This window comes from Gigantopelta aegis, chromosome 12 (genome assembly GCF_016097555.1).
Source record: "Gigantopelta aegis isolate Gae_Host chromosome 12, Gae_host_genome, whole genome shotgun sequence".
Classification (NCBI taxonomy): Eukaryota; Metazoa; Mollusca; class Gastropoda; order Neomphalida; family Peltospiridae; genus Gigantopelta; species Gigantopelta aegis.
Window position 1 is genome coordinate 7,981,022 of NC_054710.1, and position 17,701 is coordinate 7,998,722.

At 36.5% G+C, this 17,701-nt stretch overlaps 1 protein-coding gene across 3 annotated transcripts in view; it reads left to right on the forward strand.

Moving 5' to 3' along the window:
• Nucleotides 1-1,802: 1,802 nt before the first annotated feature.
• LOC121386469 (HAUS augmin-like complex subunit 5) overlaps nt 1,803-17,701 on the forward strand; it is a 41,826-nt gene continuing 25,927 nt past the window's right edge. For all 3 annotated transcript variants that reach the window (XM_041517378.1, XM_041517379.1, XM_041517380.1), the window contains exons 1-7: nt 1,803-1,878; nt 7,044-7,128; nt 8,058-8,186; nt 10,815-10,880; nt 14,606-14,638; nt 15,110-15,288; nt 17,393-17,552. In XM_041517378.1, the coding sequence (XP_041373312.1) occupies nt 7,094-7,128; nt 8,058-8,186; nt 10,815-10,880; nt 14,606-14,638; nt 15,110-15,288; nt 17,393-17,552 (602 nt within the window). In that variant the 5' untranslated portion in view covers nt 1,803-1,878; nt 7,044-7,093. The remainder of the gene's footprint in view (nt 1,879-7,043; nt 7,129-8,057; nt 8,187-10,814; nt 10,881-14,605; nt 14,639-15,109; nt 15,289-17,392; nt 17,553-17,701) is intronic.

Genomic DNA, 17,701 nt, shown 5'->3' on the forward strand with positions numbered 1-17,701 from the left:
CTGCGGACTGCGACTGGAACTCGAGTGTCTGATCAAACCATACGCAATCGTCTGAGAGCCAATAATCTACGCTGCCGTCGCCAGGCTGTTCGACAACCACTCCTACCACGTCACAGAACGGCCAGACGTCACTGGTGCACACTTCATCTGCGGTGGCAACGTGTTCAGTGGGGTCGAGTGATGTTCACTGATAAGTCCAGGTTTAGTCTCCAGTTCAACGACGGCCGGGTTCGTGTCTACAGACATCCTGGGGAGTGCTTCGCTGACGTTAACGTTAGACAACGTCACCGGTTCGGTGGTGGCAGCGTCATGGTGTGGGGCGGCATCTCTATCCACCACAGGACCCCCCCTCTATGTGGTGGATGGCAATCTGAATGGAATCCGCTATCTGAATGAGATTATCCGGCCGTTGGTTCTCCCAGGCCTTCAGCAGATTGGCGGCGGGGCAGTTCTGCAGGATGACAATGCCAGACCACACCGCGCCAGGGTGGTAACGGACTTTCTCAGACAACAAAGTATCGCCAGGATGGATTGGCCAGCATATTCGCCTGACTTGGCCCCAATAGAGCACGCCTGGGACGAATTAGGCAGGAGAGTTCGGGATAACCATGCCCCTCCGACCAACTTTCATGATCTGGGTCAACTTCTTATGGCAGAGTGGCAGGCCATTCCCCAAGAGTTCTTCAGACGTCTGATCAACAGCATGAGGCAACGATGTGTCGAGTGTATTCGCACCAGGGATGGATTCACACACTATTAAACGAATGTTCTAATGTGTAAAATCCATGTTTGACAACCTTCAACTTTGACAGCATGTCATGTGACTTTCTTGTATACAGTGACGTTTATTTGTGTTTTTTTGTAAATATGGAACAATAAATTAAATTTTTGGTGTAGTTTACATCATCAATCTAATACACTCTGAAACTTATTTGGTTATAAATTTTTGACCCTTAAATTCTTTTGAGTAGTATATATTAGGCAAGGATAAGACAAAATTATGGTGGTGTTGTGCCCTCAGCTAAGGGGAGATAATCGTGATTTTACAACAGCAACAAAGCAGTGCTTTACCGTTATTAATTAAGTCACCTACGTAAGACTAAACAAGAAACAGTATCTCTCTGTACAATTTTGTTTCATAATACAGTTAAATTTTGTTTTGTTTAACGACACCACTAGAGCACATTGATTTATTAATCATCGGATGTTGGATGCCAAAGATTTGGTCAAATACTTGTTTTTGTGATTCTGTTCAATTAAAGTTCAAGCACGCTCATCTGGGCATATACCTCAACTATTTGGGCTGTCAATATAATGATCGGGTACAAACTCTATATCAGATTGTTGTTATAATGGCAAATGTTAGGCCTAATGTGTAAAAAAAAAGGCACCCAAGAGACACACCCACCCCCCCCCCCCCCCGTTTCCCACGGGCCTGTAAAAGGGGGTGTTTCGTAAAGGCAGTTGGTCTTTTTCACCTGGGAGCAATATGATCGCAAATATAAGCGTTATAATAATTGGGAGGGTAACGTTGGGAAGGTTTTTATTTGAATAGATAAAACAGCTTGGATCAATTTAAATATATATCGATGTAAAACGTAGGCTACCGTATCGTTTGTTATTTATTTTTATAGTTTATAGCGGGTTTCCTTATTATTTCGGTTCATTAATGTTCAGTCGGTCCGGCCTAGTGTGTTTACAATAAATGAGTTGATATTTATTGGTGCTTTATATTTTCTGGGCTCTGGAATTATTAAGGGAAACATGATTAGCAATGGGAAAAAATTTCTGTGTGGTGAGATCTTTTATGAAAAGGGCGGACATTTTCAATGTTTTGTTTATTCCGGCAAAAGTTATCAGCTAGAAGAAAAGAAATTGGTAATTTGAATTTTGATGTGAAACAAATGATAACATTGTCATATAGGAAAGAGGAACTCCTATTGTCAGTTAATTGAGGTTGAGTTAATGTGTAGTACATTAATTGAATTGAAGTACCTGTACATGTCAAAACAAATGTAGATTTCGTCCCCAAGTCGGTTCGACCCATATTCGTTGTACCCATGTTGGAAAGAGTTCCGTATTTTCCTCACTACTACAAACGACGTAGTGCTAGGCCTGGATTTGAACTCAAACATTATGTTGATTTTATAGAACAAATTGTTTTAAAAGATATTTTATATAACTATCGCTAACCCTAACCTAGTTCACCAAGGTAAACATCTACGGTCCGTTTTTTAACATTTTGACATTTATTGGACCCGATGTTTACAACTTGAACAGCAAAAACAAGCGTGCAGTTTCCGCCCAGATTTCAGGCGGAATCGATACAACCATGGAATTAATTATTTCCTGGCGAAATATGAGATGTACCAATAAATATAAACACTTACTGTATAAAGAAAACTTCCCGAGTCATGTTTTACGCATAAATAGACAGTTTGTCCAAATAGTAATCCTGCATTAATCCAATTTTCAGTTACGAACAAAATCTCGAATATTCCCGCCGGCCATTGTGAGCATATTTAAAATGTGATTGAAAACTGTTGGTGGAATCGGATTATTTTTATTATTATTCGTCTCGGGTTCACGAGTTTATTCCACGATATTTAATGGAATATCACGTTTAATAATAATAAATAAATAAACTTAATTAATGAATAATATTTTTTAAAAATCAATTAATTGATAATAAATTAATAATAACAATTAAATTTAAATGAATAAAACCCCTAAAATAACTAATGACCAGTAATTATAGCTAAAAAAAAGAAATGAAATTAAAACAAAAAAGAAGAGGAAAAAAAAAGAGAAAAACCTTTGAAACACATGTAAGCAATGGCCTGTAATAATAATATTTACTAAAGGAAATAATAATTTTGGAAAAAGTAAATAAATGAAGGCCTTAAAATAAGTAATGACCTGTACTAACAATCATTATTTTTTTAATAATAATAAAAAAGAATAATACACCCCAAAACTTTAATGTGATAATATTATTAACAATGCATATAATGCAACCCACACAAAGCACATATGTAGAAACAAAAATAACAAAATAAATAAATTTAATAATCAATTCCATTCAGTTCCGCAATATTTCTTTTTACTGGGTGTACGTAAAATGCTTGATACGAATAATTCTCGTTCCGCAAAATTTTCATTCCGCATTTTCGATGTGCCAGGATAAAAATAGCTTTCAAATGTTTAAATGTGTCATCTTCAAACATCTAATCCTGGAAAGGTTACCAAAGGTATTGTACTTAATATTTTTGTCTAAAATTTATTAAAATATGTTGTTGTACGTGTTGAGGCTCTTAAATAAAGCACATATGCCTGATTTTATTAAATCATGATTGCAAATGGAAAATTCAATCCAATGGATAAACGTTACGGCACAGCAATAAACATCACAATAATAAATATCGTGCCGGAGACGTTTATCTTGATGAACTAACCCTTACCCTAACCTTAAACTAATTCTAACAAATATTTCTTTAAAATCGTTATGGGGAAAATAAGGAACTCATGGCGCATTTACAATATAACAGTTTGCGGTAAGTATAAACAATTAATACCATGTAATTAAAAATTTATTTTTACGATGTATCATCAACGTCCTTAATTGCGTTATGCTTCCAACTCCGGTCTGACTATTTACCCCAAGATACCCCAATATACCCCAAAACACCACCAAGACACACCAAGACACTACCAAGATACCACAAGACTCCATAAATATTTTTAAAAATGAATTAAAATGTACTATTTTATAAGATATTCAGTGGAAAATGAAGTAAAAGAATTAATTTTAAGCCTTAATGACAGCCGATTGCTAACGGAGATAATCGACTATTTACCCCAAGACACAGCAAGATAACCCCAAGACACCACCTATTTATCCCAAGACACATACAATACCCCAAAAACATAAACGATACCCCATATACCCCCCAGGCTTTAAAATGTATATAATTTTTAAAAGAGGTACATGTTTTCTTGCTGTTGTTGGTTTATATATATATATATATATATATATATATATATATATATATATATATATACAGGCATCGAAATAAGCATTGTGTCTGGTAACCCATTTACAGGTTACCATAAAATATAACCTGGTAACCTATAGGTTTCCACAACTATATGAAAGTTAGAATTGAATTCCTGTTACTACTATGCGGTCGTTCTGAAATTGTAACGGTGCGCGCGAACATCGGTATGAGAAATGAAATCCGGAAGTAAATTTATCTAGTGGGCGCTGCTTAAACGCGGATTGCCAAAATTTGCTTTGCAATTCCACAAGTGCGCACGAACATTGGTGCAATTTTGTACGAGAAAACAAAACGCGGACGTAAATTCATCTAGTGGACGCTGCTTAAACGCGGAGTGACTTGCGCGCGAACATCGATGCAATTCCTGACGAGATAATGAAACGCAGAAGTCCTGAATGCATTGCCTGGTTTACGTTCGGAAACGAAACTACCGTTCATTGAAATTTTTGTCGAGAACGAAACACCGTTCTCGACTTCTCTAACATGTGGTAACCTCCCGGTAACCTGAATGACTGTTCTCGACTTATTTCGATGCCTGTATATATATATATATATGTATGTATGTATGTATGTATGTATGTATGTATATATGTATATATATATATATATTTTTTTTTTTATACCAAGGTAGTCGATTATCTCTCTTGGCAATTGGCTGTCATTAAGGCTTAAAATTAATTCTTTTACGTCATTTTCCACTAAATATTTGATAAAATAGTACATTTTAATTCATTTTAAAAAATATTTACGGAGTCTTGGTGTGTCTTGTAGTGTCTTGGTGGTGTCTTGGGGTATCATGGGGAGTCTTGGGGTATCTTGGGGAGTCTTGGGGTAAATAGTCGGACCCCCAACTCCGTTCAGTTTTTCTTGTGAATGCTTCGTGCAGTTGACATCCGACAACATCAACATCCGATTTGTTGTCATCTGCTTGTCATTCATTTGTTAGGTTTTCCTTTACAGTTCTAGAGCGGGATGTAGCCCAGGAATCCGGGTTGTTTCGCCCTAAAACCATTTCGAACTCTGCGTTGTTACGCCCTTAGTCCTATTCACCCAGGGTTGGTTCGCCCTAAATCTCATTCGTACCGAATCGTTTTGCCCCCCAAAATAAATATATTTATTATAGTTTTGAAGTATTTTTTATTTTCTGTTTATTCATTATTCATTACCAAATATTAGGTAATTTTCTGTCTTTGGATATTAATGCTTTATCAGCTGTTTACTTTCTGTCAGGTGAAGCTAGGCAAAATCAACATGTACTGAACTCGGCGTTTGAACCTCAGCTGGGTATGAAGTAGGCCCTATCTTTAATAAGAAACCACATCACATCAGTAGAATGCAGTGTGACTATTCATAAATTAATTATTAATGTGAATACATTGTGATTGTCTGTATATTATCTAAGGCCTGTACGTATTTCATGTATATGGCTTGAGTAAATTAATGATACTGGAAATAAACAAAATTATAATATTATTTTTATCTTTAGATCGCAGTGTGTGACATCTAAAAATCAATGGATATACCGTAGGACAAATCAATGAATGAATGTACTTTATTAACAAAATAAAAATTAGGGCGAATCAAAACATGGGGCGAAACGACTCGGTTAGAGGTATGTTACCCGTTTTCCTTTTTACCTAAAGGTCCTTTATATATATATAGAATTGACAAAAACATGTCTTTACATCCTCAAGTGGGAACAGTGAGTATGTTCCTAATCACCTGCATACGATGGACACAACCATATTTAATAATTTATTCATTTTATTATTTATAATATTAATAGTGGTTTGTATAGTACTTTCATTTTAAATTTTCTTTTCTTTTCTAAAGCATATTTTTTTTTGTACGTAAGAAATTATTCGGATGTAAAATTCAATTTGGGTATACTATAATGGGGCGGGATATAGCCCAGTGGTACAGCGCTCGCTCTGGGATCGATCCCCTTCAGTGGACCCATTAGGCTATTTGTCGTTCCAGCCAGTGCACCAAGACTGGTATATAAAAGGCCGTGGTATGTACTACCCTGTGTGGGATGGTGCATATAAACGATCCCTTGCTGCCAATCGAAAAGAGTAGCCCATGAAGTGGTGACAGCGGGTTTCCTCCTTCAGTATCTGTGTGGTCCTTAACCATATGTCTGACGCCATATAACTGTAAATAAAATGTGTTGAGTGCGTCGTTAAATAAAACATTTAGTTCTTCCTTTCTTTAGTTTAAATTTTATTTTATTTCCTAAAGGATATTTTTTTGTATGTCAGAAATTGTTTGGATGTAAAATTCAATTTGGGTTACTTTAAGTTTACATGGATGAAAGTGCAGCACCAGATATATATATATATATGTATATATACAATCAACCTAGACCCCGGCCCTTTATATGTTACATACACATGTGGCCGAGTGCATAGAGCACGGCCCTCACACAAAAACTACACAAGTTCGATCTCGATTGTATTCTTTAATCCATGATGATAACATATAAACAAAGTATATGATATGGAGAGTTGGCATCAAACGTCTTTCTCTCTTGCCAGATATTCTCTCTCTCTCTCACTCGCTCTCTCTCTCTCTCTCTCTCTCTCTCTCTCTCTCTCTCTCTCTCTCTCTCTCTCTCTCTCTCTCTCTCTCTCTCTCTCTCTCTCTCTCTCTCTCTCTCTCTCTCTCTCTCTCTCCCTCTCTCTCTCTCCGTGAACTATCGTTCACCCCAGTCACACTGATAACATCACACACACACACCTGACCAATACTGGCAGACCATTACTGTCCTGGGTTCCTTAAGATAACCCCAGTGACAGTGTTTACCATATATTAATGTCCCAAATGTCTTGGAGGAATTTCCCAAGTACCTTAAGTGTAAACAAAGAGAAATAAACCTCAGACGCCTTAGTGGTGTTTATGCATGTTTAGTATTATAAAAGATTATAATGGGTGCTTTATTTGAATCCCTCATACACGTGTAATAGTATATGCTTTTTTTTGCAGACTAGGTTCTGAAAGTCATCTTCCTTGAGGTCCTGTGAAGACCAGCTAAGATGTCTCAGAAAGTGGAAAAATCAGCACATCATGGGTAAAACAAAATAAGCACCATGCATGCATCCCTATAACAGCACTGTGGATAAATTTGTAAAATAGTCATTTCAGTGCACACAGTTATTCATCAAAGTGGTAAAGCGTCATTGCTGTGTGGTCGGTCTGGGATTTATCTCCGTTGGTGGACTCATTGGGCTATTTCTCGTTCCAGCCAGTGCTTCATAACTGGTGTAACAAAGGCTGTGGTATGTACTATCCTGTCTGTGGGATGGTGCATATAAAATATCCTTTGCTGCTGGTGCTAATCGAAAAGAGTTGTTTATGAAGTGGCAACAGCGGTTTCCCTCAGTATCTGTGTGGTCCTTAACCATATGTCTGACGCCATATAACCGTAAATAAAATGTGTTGAGTGCGTCGTTAAATGAAACATTTCCTTCCTTCCTTACTCATCAAGATAGAGTAGAAAATATTAGACAGTTAAAAAATTATGTAATGAAGTTACTCGTCTGATGAATAGGATGTTGTTTGTTGTCACTTTTAATTTATATTAGTTGGTAAACAACCCCTGCAATTAAGAAAATGTCCACAGCAAAAAAAAAAGTGCCGTGGCACCACAACTGATTATCAAAGGCTGTGGTATGTACGACCCTGTCTGTGGGATGGTGCATATGAAAGATCCCTTGCTGGTGATTGAAAAGAGTAGCCCATGAAGTGTTTCCTCTCTCAATATCTGTGTGGTCCTTAACCATATTTCTGACACCATATAACTGTAAATAAAATGTGTTGAGTGCGTCGTTAAATAAAACATTTCTTTCCTTCTTCGACAGTCGTTTATGAAATTAGATTTGGTGGTATGTTGACATTAAATAAAACATTTCTTTCTTTTTCTTTCCATATGTCTGACGCCATATAACTAAATAAAATGTGTTGAGTGTGTCGTTAAATAAAACATTTCCTTATGTATAGATCGATGAAGACAACAGCCGATGTAGATCTTGGGAGACAGCTGCATGACTGGGCCATCAAGGAGATGCATTTCCAGCCAACAGGCCGATACGTCAACAAGCCATTGCCTTCTCCGGAAGATTTTCAAAAGTTAGTGCTAAGCTTATACAGTGAAACCTCTCAAAACAGGACCCTTGATAAACCGAATACCCTCAAAACTGGATGGTTTTCAGAAGCCCTTTTAAACAGGGCTTCTATAAAAGAAAATTAAAATCCACGAGCCATGGGATCAGTGATTAAAAAAAATGTCCTACACAATAGGCTACAACAGTGATGATAGCGGGGGGTCTGGGGGCCCTCCCCGAGAAACATTTGAAAAATCAAACCTCTGTTAGCGCAAATCAGTCACCATCCATTAAATGTAGCAACTGAACAATTTTACTCGAAAAGTAGGCGGCGGCAAAAGCTGTTTCAGGTGGCGATTTGACGCTGGAGACCGGGTACTTTTGAGGGCTCTGCCTACATGTAGCTAGCAACAATTAAAAATTCACTAGCCCTAATTTACTTTAAGCTAATACAATTTTACTAAATAATAGTAATAATCAAATATGTCACCTAAAGAGGGAGATAGAGCTTAAAACACTAACATATTCATATAAATTTACTAAATAGACTTTACTGCAACATTTGACCAAAAAAAGAATTCACTAGCTGTCTGGCACGGCAATAGTAGTTATTTACTAACCCAACACTGAATATCACTAGCCATTGGAGTGGGGCTACCATAATCCAGAAGCCCTGTCTGGCATGGCAATAGTAGTTATTTACTAACCCAACATTGAATATCACTAGCCATGGGAGTGGGGCTACCATAATCTAGAAGCCCTGTCTGGCACGGCAATAGTAGTTATTTACTAACCCAACACTAAATATCACTAGCCATGGGAGTGGGGCTACCATAATCTAGAAGTCCTGTCTGGCACGGCAATAGTAGTTATTTACTAGCCCAACACTGAATATCACTAGCCATGGAAGTGGGGCTACCATAGTCCAGAAGCCCAGTCTGGCACGGCAGTAGTAATTTACTAGCCCAACACTGAATATCACTAGCCATGGGAGTGGGGCTACCATAATCTAGAAGCTAACCCTGCCAATTAATACAAGACTTTTTATTTGATTCCATGAGTGTCTGGATTTGAAGGGTTTCATTGTGTTTAAGTTGAATGTATAAATGTACTGTACAAATGTAAGTGGTACTTTTGAAATGGTTGGTAACTGTTCTCGACTGTTTTAACGGGACATTCCTGAGTTTGCTACATTGTAAGATGTTTCCGACTAATAAAATATTTCTACGATTAAACTTACATATTAAATATATTTTCTTGTTTAGAATATCAGTGTTTGTACATTCAATTTGTTTCTGGTCGTCTTAATATTTGTAAGACGGTCAAACTGGATTTTGTCTTCAAATAATTTCGTACGTATGAAAAATAATATTTTAGGAAATAAAATGAAATTTAACCTAGTACAAATATTAGAACGATCAGAAACACATTTAATATACAGCCACTTAGTTGCTTAGGTCTGATGGTCTAGCTATTGGACTACTACATCTTTCGTTGAATTCACTGGCTGACTTTCCATCCAGTCATGAATCATGGGCTGTCAAGTATGTAAGTCATCTAATGACCATTGATTAAAATGTTCTGCACGAGGAATGACTGTTGGCATGTTGCCCTGTGTGTACGTAAAATGTTGATTAAAATGTTCTGGACCAGGAATGACTGTTACCCTGTGTGTACGTAATAATGTTCTGGACCAGGAATGACTGTTGCCCTGTGTGTATGTAAAATGTTGATTAAAATGTTCTGGACCAGGAATGACTGTTGCCCTGTGTGTACATAAAATGTTGATTAAAATGTTCTGGACCAGGAATGACTGTTACCCTGTGTATACGTAAAATGTTGATTATAATGTTCTGGACCAGGAATGACTGTTGCCCTGTGTGTACGTAAAATGTTGATTATAATGTTCTGGACCAGGAATGACTGTTGCCCTGTGTGTACGTAAAATGTTGATTAAAATGTTCTGGACCAGGAATGACTGTTGCCCTGTGTGTACGTAAAATGTTGATTAAAATGTTCTGGACCAGGAATGACTGTTGCCCTGTGTGTACGTAAGATGTCTAATGACCATTGATTAAAATGTTCTGGACCAGGAATGACTGTTGCCCTGTGTGTATGTAAGATGTCTAACGACCAGTGTTTAAAATATTCTGGACCAGGAATGACTGTTGCCCTGTGTGTATGTAAGATGTCTAATGACCAGTGATTAAAATGTTCTGGACCAGGAATGACTGTTGCCCTTGGTGTACGTAAGATGTCTAATGACCAGTGATTAAAATGTTCTGGACCAGGAATGACTGTTGCCCTTGGTGTACGTAAGATGTCTAATGACCATTGATTAAAATGTTCTGGACCAGGAATGACTGTTGCCCTGTGTGTATGTAAGATGTCTAATGACCATTGATTAAAATGTTCTGGACCAGGAATGACTGTTGCCCTGTGTGTATGTAAGATGTCTAATGACCAGTGTTTAAAATATTCTGGACCAGGAATGACTGTTGCCCTGTGTGTATGTAAGATGTCTAATGACCAGTGATTAAAATGTTCTGGACCAGGAATGACTGTTGCCCTGTGTGTATGTCAGATGTCTAATGACCAGTGATTAAAATGTTCTGGGCCACTGAATAAACATTCCTTCCATTTTGTTTTCCAGAATTTGCCGGGGATCTGATCTGATCAATGTTTGGAAGTTTGTCCTTGGTCATGTGCGATCTCTACAGTAAGTTGATATTTATATAAGATCACTGACAGTAAGGTTATAATATTTACATACCCTGTATTAACCTATACACTGTTAGAACTACTGACAGTAAGGTTATAATATTTACATACCCTGTATTAACCTATACACTGTTGAAACTACTGACAGTAAGGTTATAATATTTACATACCCTGTATTAACCTATACACTGTTAGAACTACTGACAGTAAGGTTATAATATTTACATACCCTGTATTAACCTATACACTGTTAGAACTACTGACAGTAAGGTTATAATATTTACATACCCTGTATTAACCTATACACTGTTAGAACTACTGACAGTAAGGTTATAATATTTACATACCCTGTATTAACCTATACACTGTTAGAACTACTGACAGTATGTTATAATATTACATACCCTGTATTAACCTATACACTGTTAGAACTACTGACAGTAAGGTTATAATATTTACATACCCTGTATTAACCTATACACTGTTGAAACTACTGACAGTAAGGTTATAATATTTACATACCCTGTATTAACCTATACACTGTTAGAACTACTGACAGTAAGGTTATAATATTTACATACCCTGTATTAATCTATACACTGTTAGAACTACTGACAGTAAGGTTATAATATTTACATACCCTGTATTAATCTATACACTGTTAGAACTACTGACAGTAAGGTTATAATATTTACATACCCTGTATTAATCTATACACTGTTAGAACTACTGACAGTAAGGTTATAATATTTACATACCCTGTATTAACCTATACACTGTTAGAACTACTGACAGTAAGGTTTTAATATTTACATACCCTGTATTAATCTATACACTGTTAGAACTACTGACAGTAAGGTTATATACTCTTCAAAAAAAGTAGGGGAACTCTAATAAGAATTTACAATTGCCAAAATTGTAAGATATATTAGCTGTGGGGAATGGTTATATGATAATAGTGAATTAAATGGGCAAACATTACAACTGGTAGTTCAGTATTACAGTAGGTTTTATGACCACCAAAGATCTTGAAGGACGATTGGGGTCAGAAGTAAAATTTGAAAGTTGACGTTTTTTATCAGTAAATCACAAATTCAAACAATAAAAATGACTAAAAACAAAACAATAACAACTGTATGATCAACAGAATGAATAGGATTGACAGAAATAATGTTCTACAGTGATTAATGGACTTTCGTGGAAATTGTCAAAATCAAGAATGACACCCCACGCATGTTTATGGGGCAACTGCGTGATTCATGTGCAAACTATGGAATATGTTTTGGTGTGTTCATAAACAGACCTGGACGTTCTTTACTAGGATGTCTGTGGTCAAAACGTATGTTCGGTCTAATAGTTGATATCAACATTAATATTTCAGGTTCCCCTACTGTTTTTGAAGAGTATATTTACATACATTGTGTTCACCTAAATGTTGAAGAGCTGATTAGTGACTTCTATTATCATATACATGTTTCAATTAAGGTTCAAGCACGCTGTCCTGGGCACACACCTCAGCTATCTGGGCTGTCTGTCCAAACAGTGGGTTAGTAGTTAGTAAGAGAGAAGAGAGAGTGTAGTGGTCTTATACCTACCCACTGAGTCATTAAAACTCGCTCTGGGTGGGAGCCGATATCAGGCTGCGAACCCAGTACCTACCCGCCTTATGTCTGATGGCTTAACCACGACACCACCGGGGCGGGTCGTATGCAATTGTGTAGTAGTAATGTCATTTTAAACGTTAACTTTATAATAAAGTTTGAGATCAGACAAAAATGTTTTGCCAAGTTATAGTCAAATATCGTAAGATGACACATGTTAAATTTTATTTCCAGTAACGGTTATTTCAATTTTAATTTCTATTTTTGAAATCCTTCATTAAAATTGCTTTTAGTTTTTATAGTTAAAAGGGAAAAGTGCAAATAGTGAAGACAGACTATGAATAATATCATCCTTGTTTTCAAATAGTTCAGACTCTATAGGGTGTATACTACCAAATCAAATCCCATAGACGACAATAGTAACATATGCGGCTAAAACTCCTACCTGCAACGTATCAACCGACATAAACGCCACGGATATAAATACTACCACCCCTTACACTTAACGTGAATCAGAAAAAAATGGGGGTCAAGCTGCTCGTTTCTGAGATAACGGGTAGTGTCTATGACTACCCTAGTTTCGCACAAAATTTGAGTACTTTTTTTTACAGGTACCCCATACATGTTTCAAGCACAAGGCTACTTGACACATTGGTACTAGATAAAATAAAATTGCACATTTATTTTACCCAGATGAAACTATTATTTTTTACAACCAACACACTCACATTTATAACCAATCACAGGACTTGTGGTGTTCACTTCTCTATCAAAAGTTCGGTGCACCTCGAACTTTGACCCAGCCGGAAGTTATTTGGTATAGTACTACCTTTTAGTGTAGATACTTTGTAAGACACTTTGTGGTGCTTACATGTAAGTGAAAACAAAATAGGAATAACACATTTTATTACGTACCTATTCAATCTTACTATAGTGATAAAGACATTTTCAAACCGTGTGATAAATTTATTTTGTATTACACATGTGCGATCTGGACCGGAACTTTTAAATGGGGAATTCCCTTTTTATTTTTACTGCAGTTAGTGCCTTTTATTTACTTACGTCATATATGATTTACAAATGACGTCACATCGTATTTGAAACATTACACAAGGCTGCCACAGAGTATGATTTTTAATGTTAAATGAATCCATAAAAGGAGTTTTGATAATAGATTTAACAAAGTGTTGTTAGGACGTTAAATTAAAAAACGTTTTTATAAAAAATAAAAGAAGGTATGTAATAAATACAGAACTTCACATACGTTGTTTTCATTTCCTGTTTATTGCACTCGTTTATTTTGCGAAAGAACATACCACTCGACCGCTACACGATCTCATGGTATATATTCTTGCACAAAATAAACAGAAAGCAAAAACAACGTATGTGAAGTTCTGTATATTTATCCTGTAAGCACTGTTTCTGTTGACAGATTGTGATGACTGATAAAGCAAAGTCATATATGTATGGTAGAAGGATATGACTTTTGACGTTGCATGCAAATAGCGACAGTACAAAATCGCTTATTTGACCTCTAGGTCATCGTACAATGTAGCTGAAATAACAGAAATTATAGCTTTTCCCCTTAATTTTTATGGTCTGCAGGATAAATATAACTAGTTAATGACGTAGGATATTGGTTTTATCCTGTGACGGTAAGAATGGGAAATTCCGCAAGACTTGCTGAGCAGAAATTCTCATTCGGCTTGAATATCCTACATCAATAACTTTACTCATTATTGTGAATACAAAGTTTACATTAATAGATATTTCAACCATATTGCTCTTAATTAACAATTTTATTATAAAATTAACCTTTACTCATTATTGTGAATACAAAGTTTACATTAATATATATTTCAACCATATTGCTCTTAATTAACAATTTTATTATAAAATTAACCTTTACTCATTATTGTGAATACAAAGTTTACATTAATATATATTTCAACCCTATTGCTCTTAATTAACAGTTTTATTATAAAATTAACCTTTACTCATTATTGTGAATACAAAGTTTACATTAATATATATTTCAACCCTATTGCTCTTAATTAACAATTTTATTATAAAATTAACCTTTAAGTGCTTTGTTGATTTTTGTTTTGTTTTTCTCTTTTAGAAGTGTTAAAAAAGTTAAGGAAAATGTGAAACTGTATCCTTTTAAAAGAAAGAACGACCGATGTAGCAGCTTGCGTGTTGTGAATTGAGGTCAGGCATTCAGTCATGTGGGTGCATTTTGTGAATTTCAGTCCCGGGTCGGGCCCCTGGCTATCCAGAGATGGGACCTGGGACAGACATGCTCAAAACCTTCATGGTATATGAGCATTACAACATTATCTGCTCTGCTCCGCATTTTGTGCTGAGAACCATGTTGTGTTCCTAGATCTGCTGTCAGGGGTATGAAGTAGCTGAAATGTGCAACAAACTGCTACATTCTGATTGGTAAGGGGTGTATTTTTTATTTTAGACAATTGTCTTGACAGTATTAACAAAATACATCTATAATTTCTATTTTTATATTTTAAAAATGAAGTTTCTGTTTTGGTTCAGTATATTCTGCAGTTCTGCTGTGTGTATGTGATTTAGAGCATAGTAACTATTGAGACCTTTACCAAATGATCAGAAAGAAGTATACCGACCAAGCTGATGGGAAAGGTCGACCTGGGGGTCACGGTCACTGTAAGAGTGACCTTCTCCTGGACAAGAGAGCTCAACTGTTGGAAGACCTGACAGTAAACCTTAAAGACATCGGCCATCTTGAAACTGATTTTCACAGACTAGAAAACGACTTGATCCAAACAGGTTTGAACGTCACTGCATTGTTAGAGGGGGGTGGGACGTAGCTCAGTGGTACAGCGTTCACTCGATGCGCAGTCGGTCTGGGATCGATCCCCGCCGGTGGGTACCCATTAGGCTATTTCTCGTTCCAGCCAGTGTGGTGTATCAAAGGCCGTGGTATGTACTACCCTGTCTGTGGGATGGTGCATATAAAAGATCCCTTTCTGCTAATCGAAAAGAGTAGCCCATGAAGTGGCGACAACAGGTTTCCTCTCTCAGTATCTGTGTGGTCCTTAACCATTATGTCTGATGCCATATAACTGTAAATAAAATCTGTTGAGTGTGTCATTAAATAAAACATTTCTTTCTTTCTTTTTTGTTAAATGGGAAGCAGGATGGTATTTTTGTTATTTGTAGCTCCTTCCAGTTCACCACCACTGGTATATCAAAGGCCGTGGTATATGTCCTATTCTGTCTGTGGGATAGTGCAGATAAAAGATCCCTTGCTACTAAAAGAACTAATTATTTTATACATACATGTAGCAATGGAATATGTAAATCTGCAGAAACCATAAAAAGTGATATCCGATGAAAAGTCATATTTTCACTGTTGTTTAGCTAGTGAAAATATAGAAATCGTATTTACTTTTTTGAAAAAGTTCATGATTAAGTAATCTTCCTTTTTGTCTCGTTTCTTCATATTTATGTTTGATGATTACCAATGCATCTGATCGTGATGTGTGAAAACCATATTTTTACTCCTTTACAAATCATGAAAATATGGTTTTTACGCGTCACTCGTTGACATAAAAATCGTATTAAAAACACCCCCATGAAATAGCCTCTATGTAGTGGATTCCTCTCTAAGACTGTAAAAATTATGAAATGTTTGACTTCCAATAGCCGATGATTAATAAATAAATATGCTCTAGTGGTGTCGTTAAACAAAAGACACTTTTTGTTAAATGTTATATTAATTCAAGGGACATAACTCTGACAAAAGTGTAATGTATCAATGTTTCGCAATGTTATTGCCCTTGAATTTATTTGGTATGAACATCTGTGGAGGCTGGTAGGGGACTTGCATTGCTAGCAGTACTCTCAGAAATGCTTGTTTTAATAGCGGAATAATCAAACGAGGTTAATTATGGCACTGAGATAAGGAAATTTGTTTTGCGGACCTGTTTTAGGTAATGACCCAAATATTGAGCTGAACCTTTGTGTGTAGCTTCATCATTACTCAACGGCGGGATGTAGCCCAGTGGTAATGCACTCGCTTGATGTGCTGTCAGTCTAGGATCGATTCCCGTCGGTGGGCCTATTGGGCTATTTCTCGCACTAGCCAGTGCACCATGACTGGTATATCAAAGACCATGGTGCACATAAAAGATCCCTTGCTACTAATGAAAAAAATGTAGTGGGTTTCATCTCTATGACTGTGTCAAAATGACCATATGTTTGACATCCAACAGCCGATGATTAATAAATCAATGTGCTCTAGTGGTGTCGTTAAACAAAACACCTGCAAGTACTGGTACCAGCTGCTAGTTAAGTTGTGTGCATGAATGTTATTGAAATCATTTTGATATTTTGCGAATTTGTTCATAACTTCAGAAAAGTAGCTGAATGAAAATCCTTTTAGGTGTATAAAGTTTGTTTTGTTTAACAACACCACTAGAGCAGATTGATTTATTAATCGTTGGGTGTCAAACATTTGGTAATTTTGACATATACATGTAGTCTTATTCTTAGAGAGGAAACCAGCTACCTTTTTCCATTAGCAGCAAGGACCATCTCACAGACAGGATAGCACATGCCACGGCCTTTGATATACAATGTACCAGTCGTGGTGCACTGGCTGGAACGAGAAAAAAGCCCAATGGGGATTGATCCCAAATCGACCACGCATCAAGCGAGCGCTTTACCACTGGACTGTCTCGCCCCTCTTTTAGGTGTATAAGACCTTATTAGCATATGAAGTCATATCTGAACATTTATTATTTAGAAGACATATCTGAAAATTGATTATTTAGAAGTCATATCTGAAAATTGATTATTTAGAAGACATATCTGAAAATTGATTATTTAGAAGACATATCAGAACTGATTCAATAATTTTACATATTAGATAAAGAGTACAAGGAGACGGTTGCTAGGATACAGAACATTCGGCGACAAGCTGGACTTCTTGATGTCAAGTCGAAGCTTGATGCAGAAACTGTTATGGAATATAAGGAATTCAAGGAGAGAGTCACAGAAAAAACTGACTTTTTCACGAAGAAAGCCAAGTTAGTAGTTAACAGGTTTATTACAATAATTGTACTGACAGTATTGATTTTGAAAAACAATTAGATTAGACACAGTTTTTTCAACTTATTAGGTCTTCTCCATTACAGACACACACACACACACACACACCAGACACACAGACAGAGAC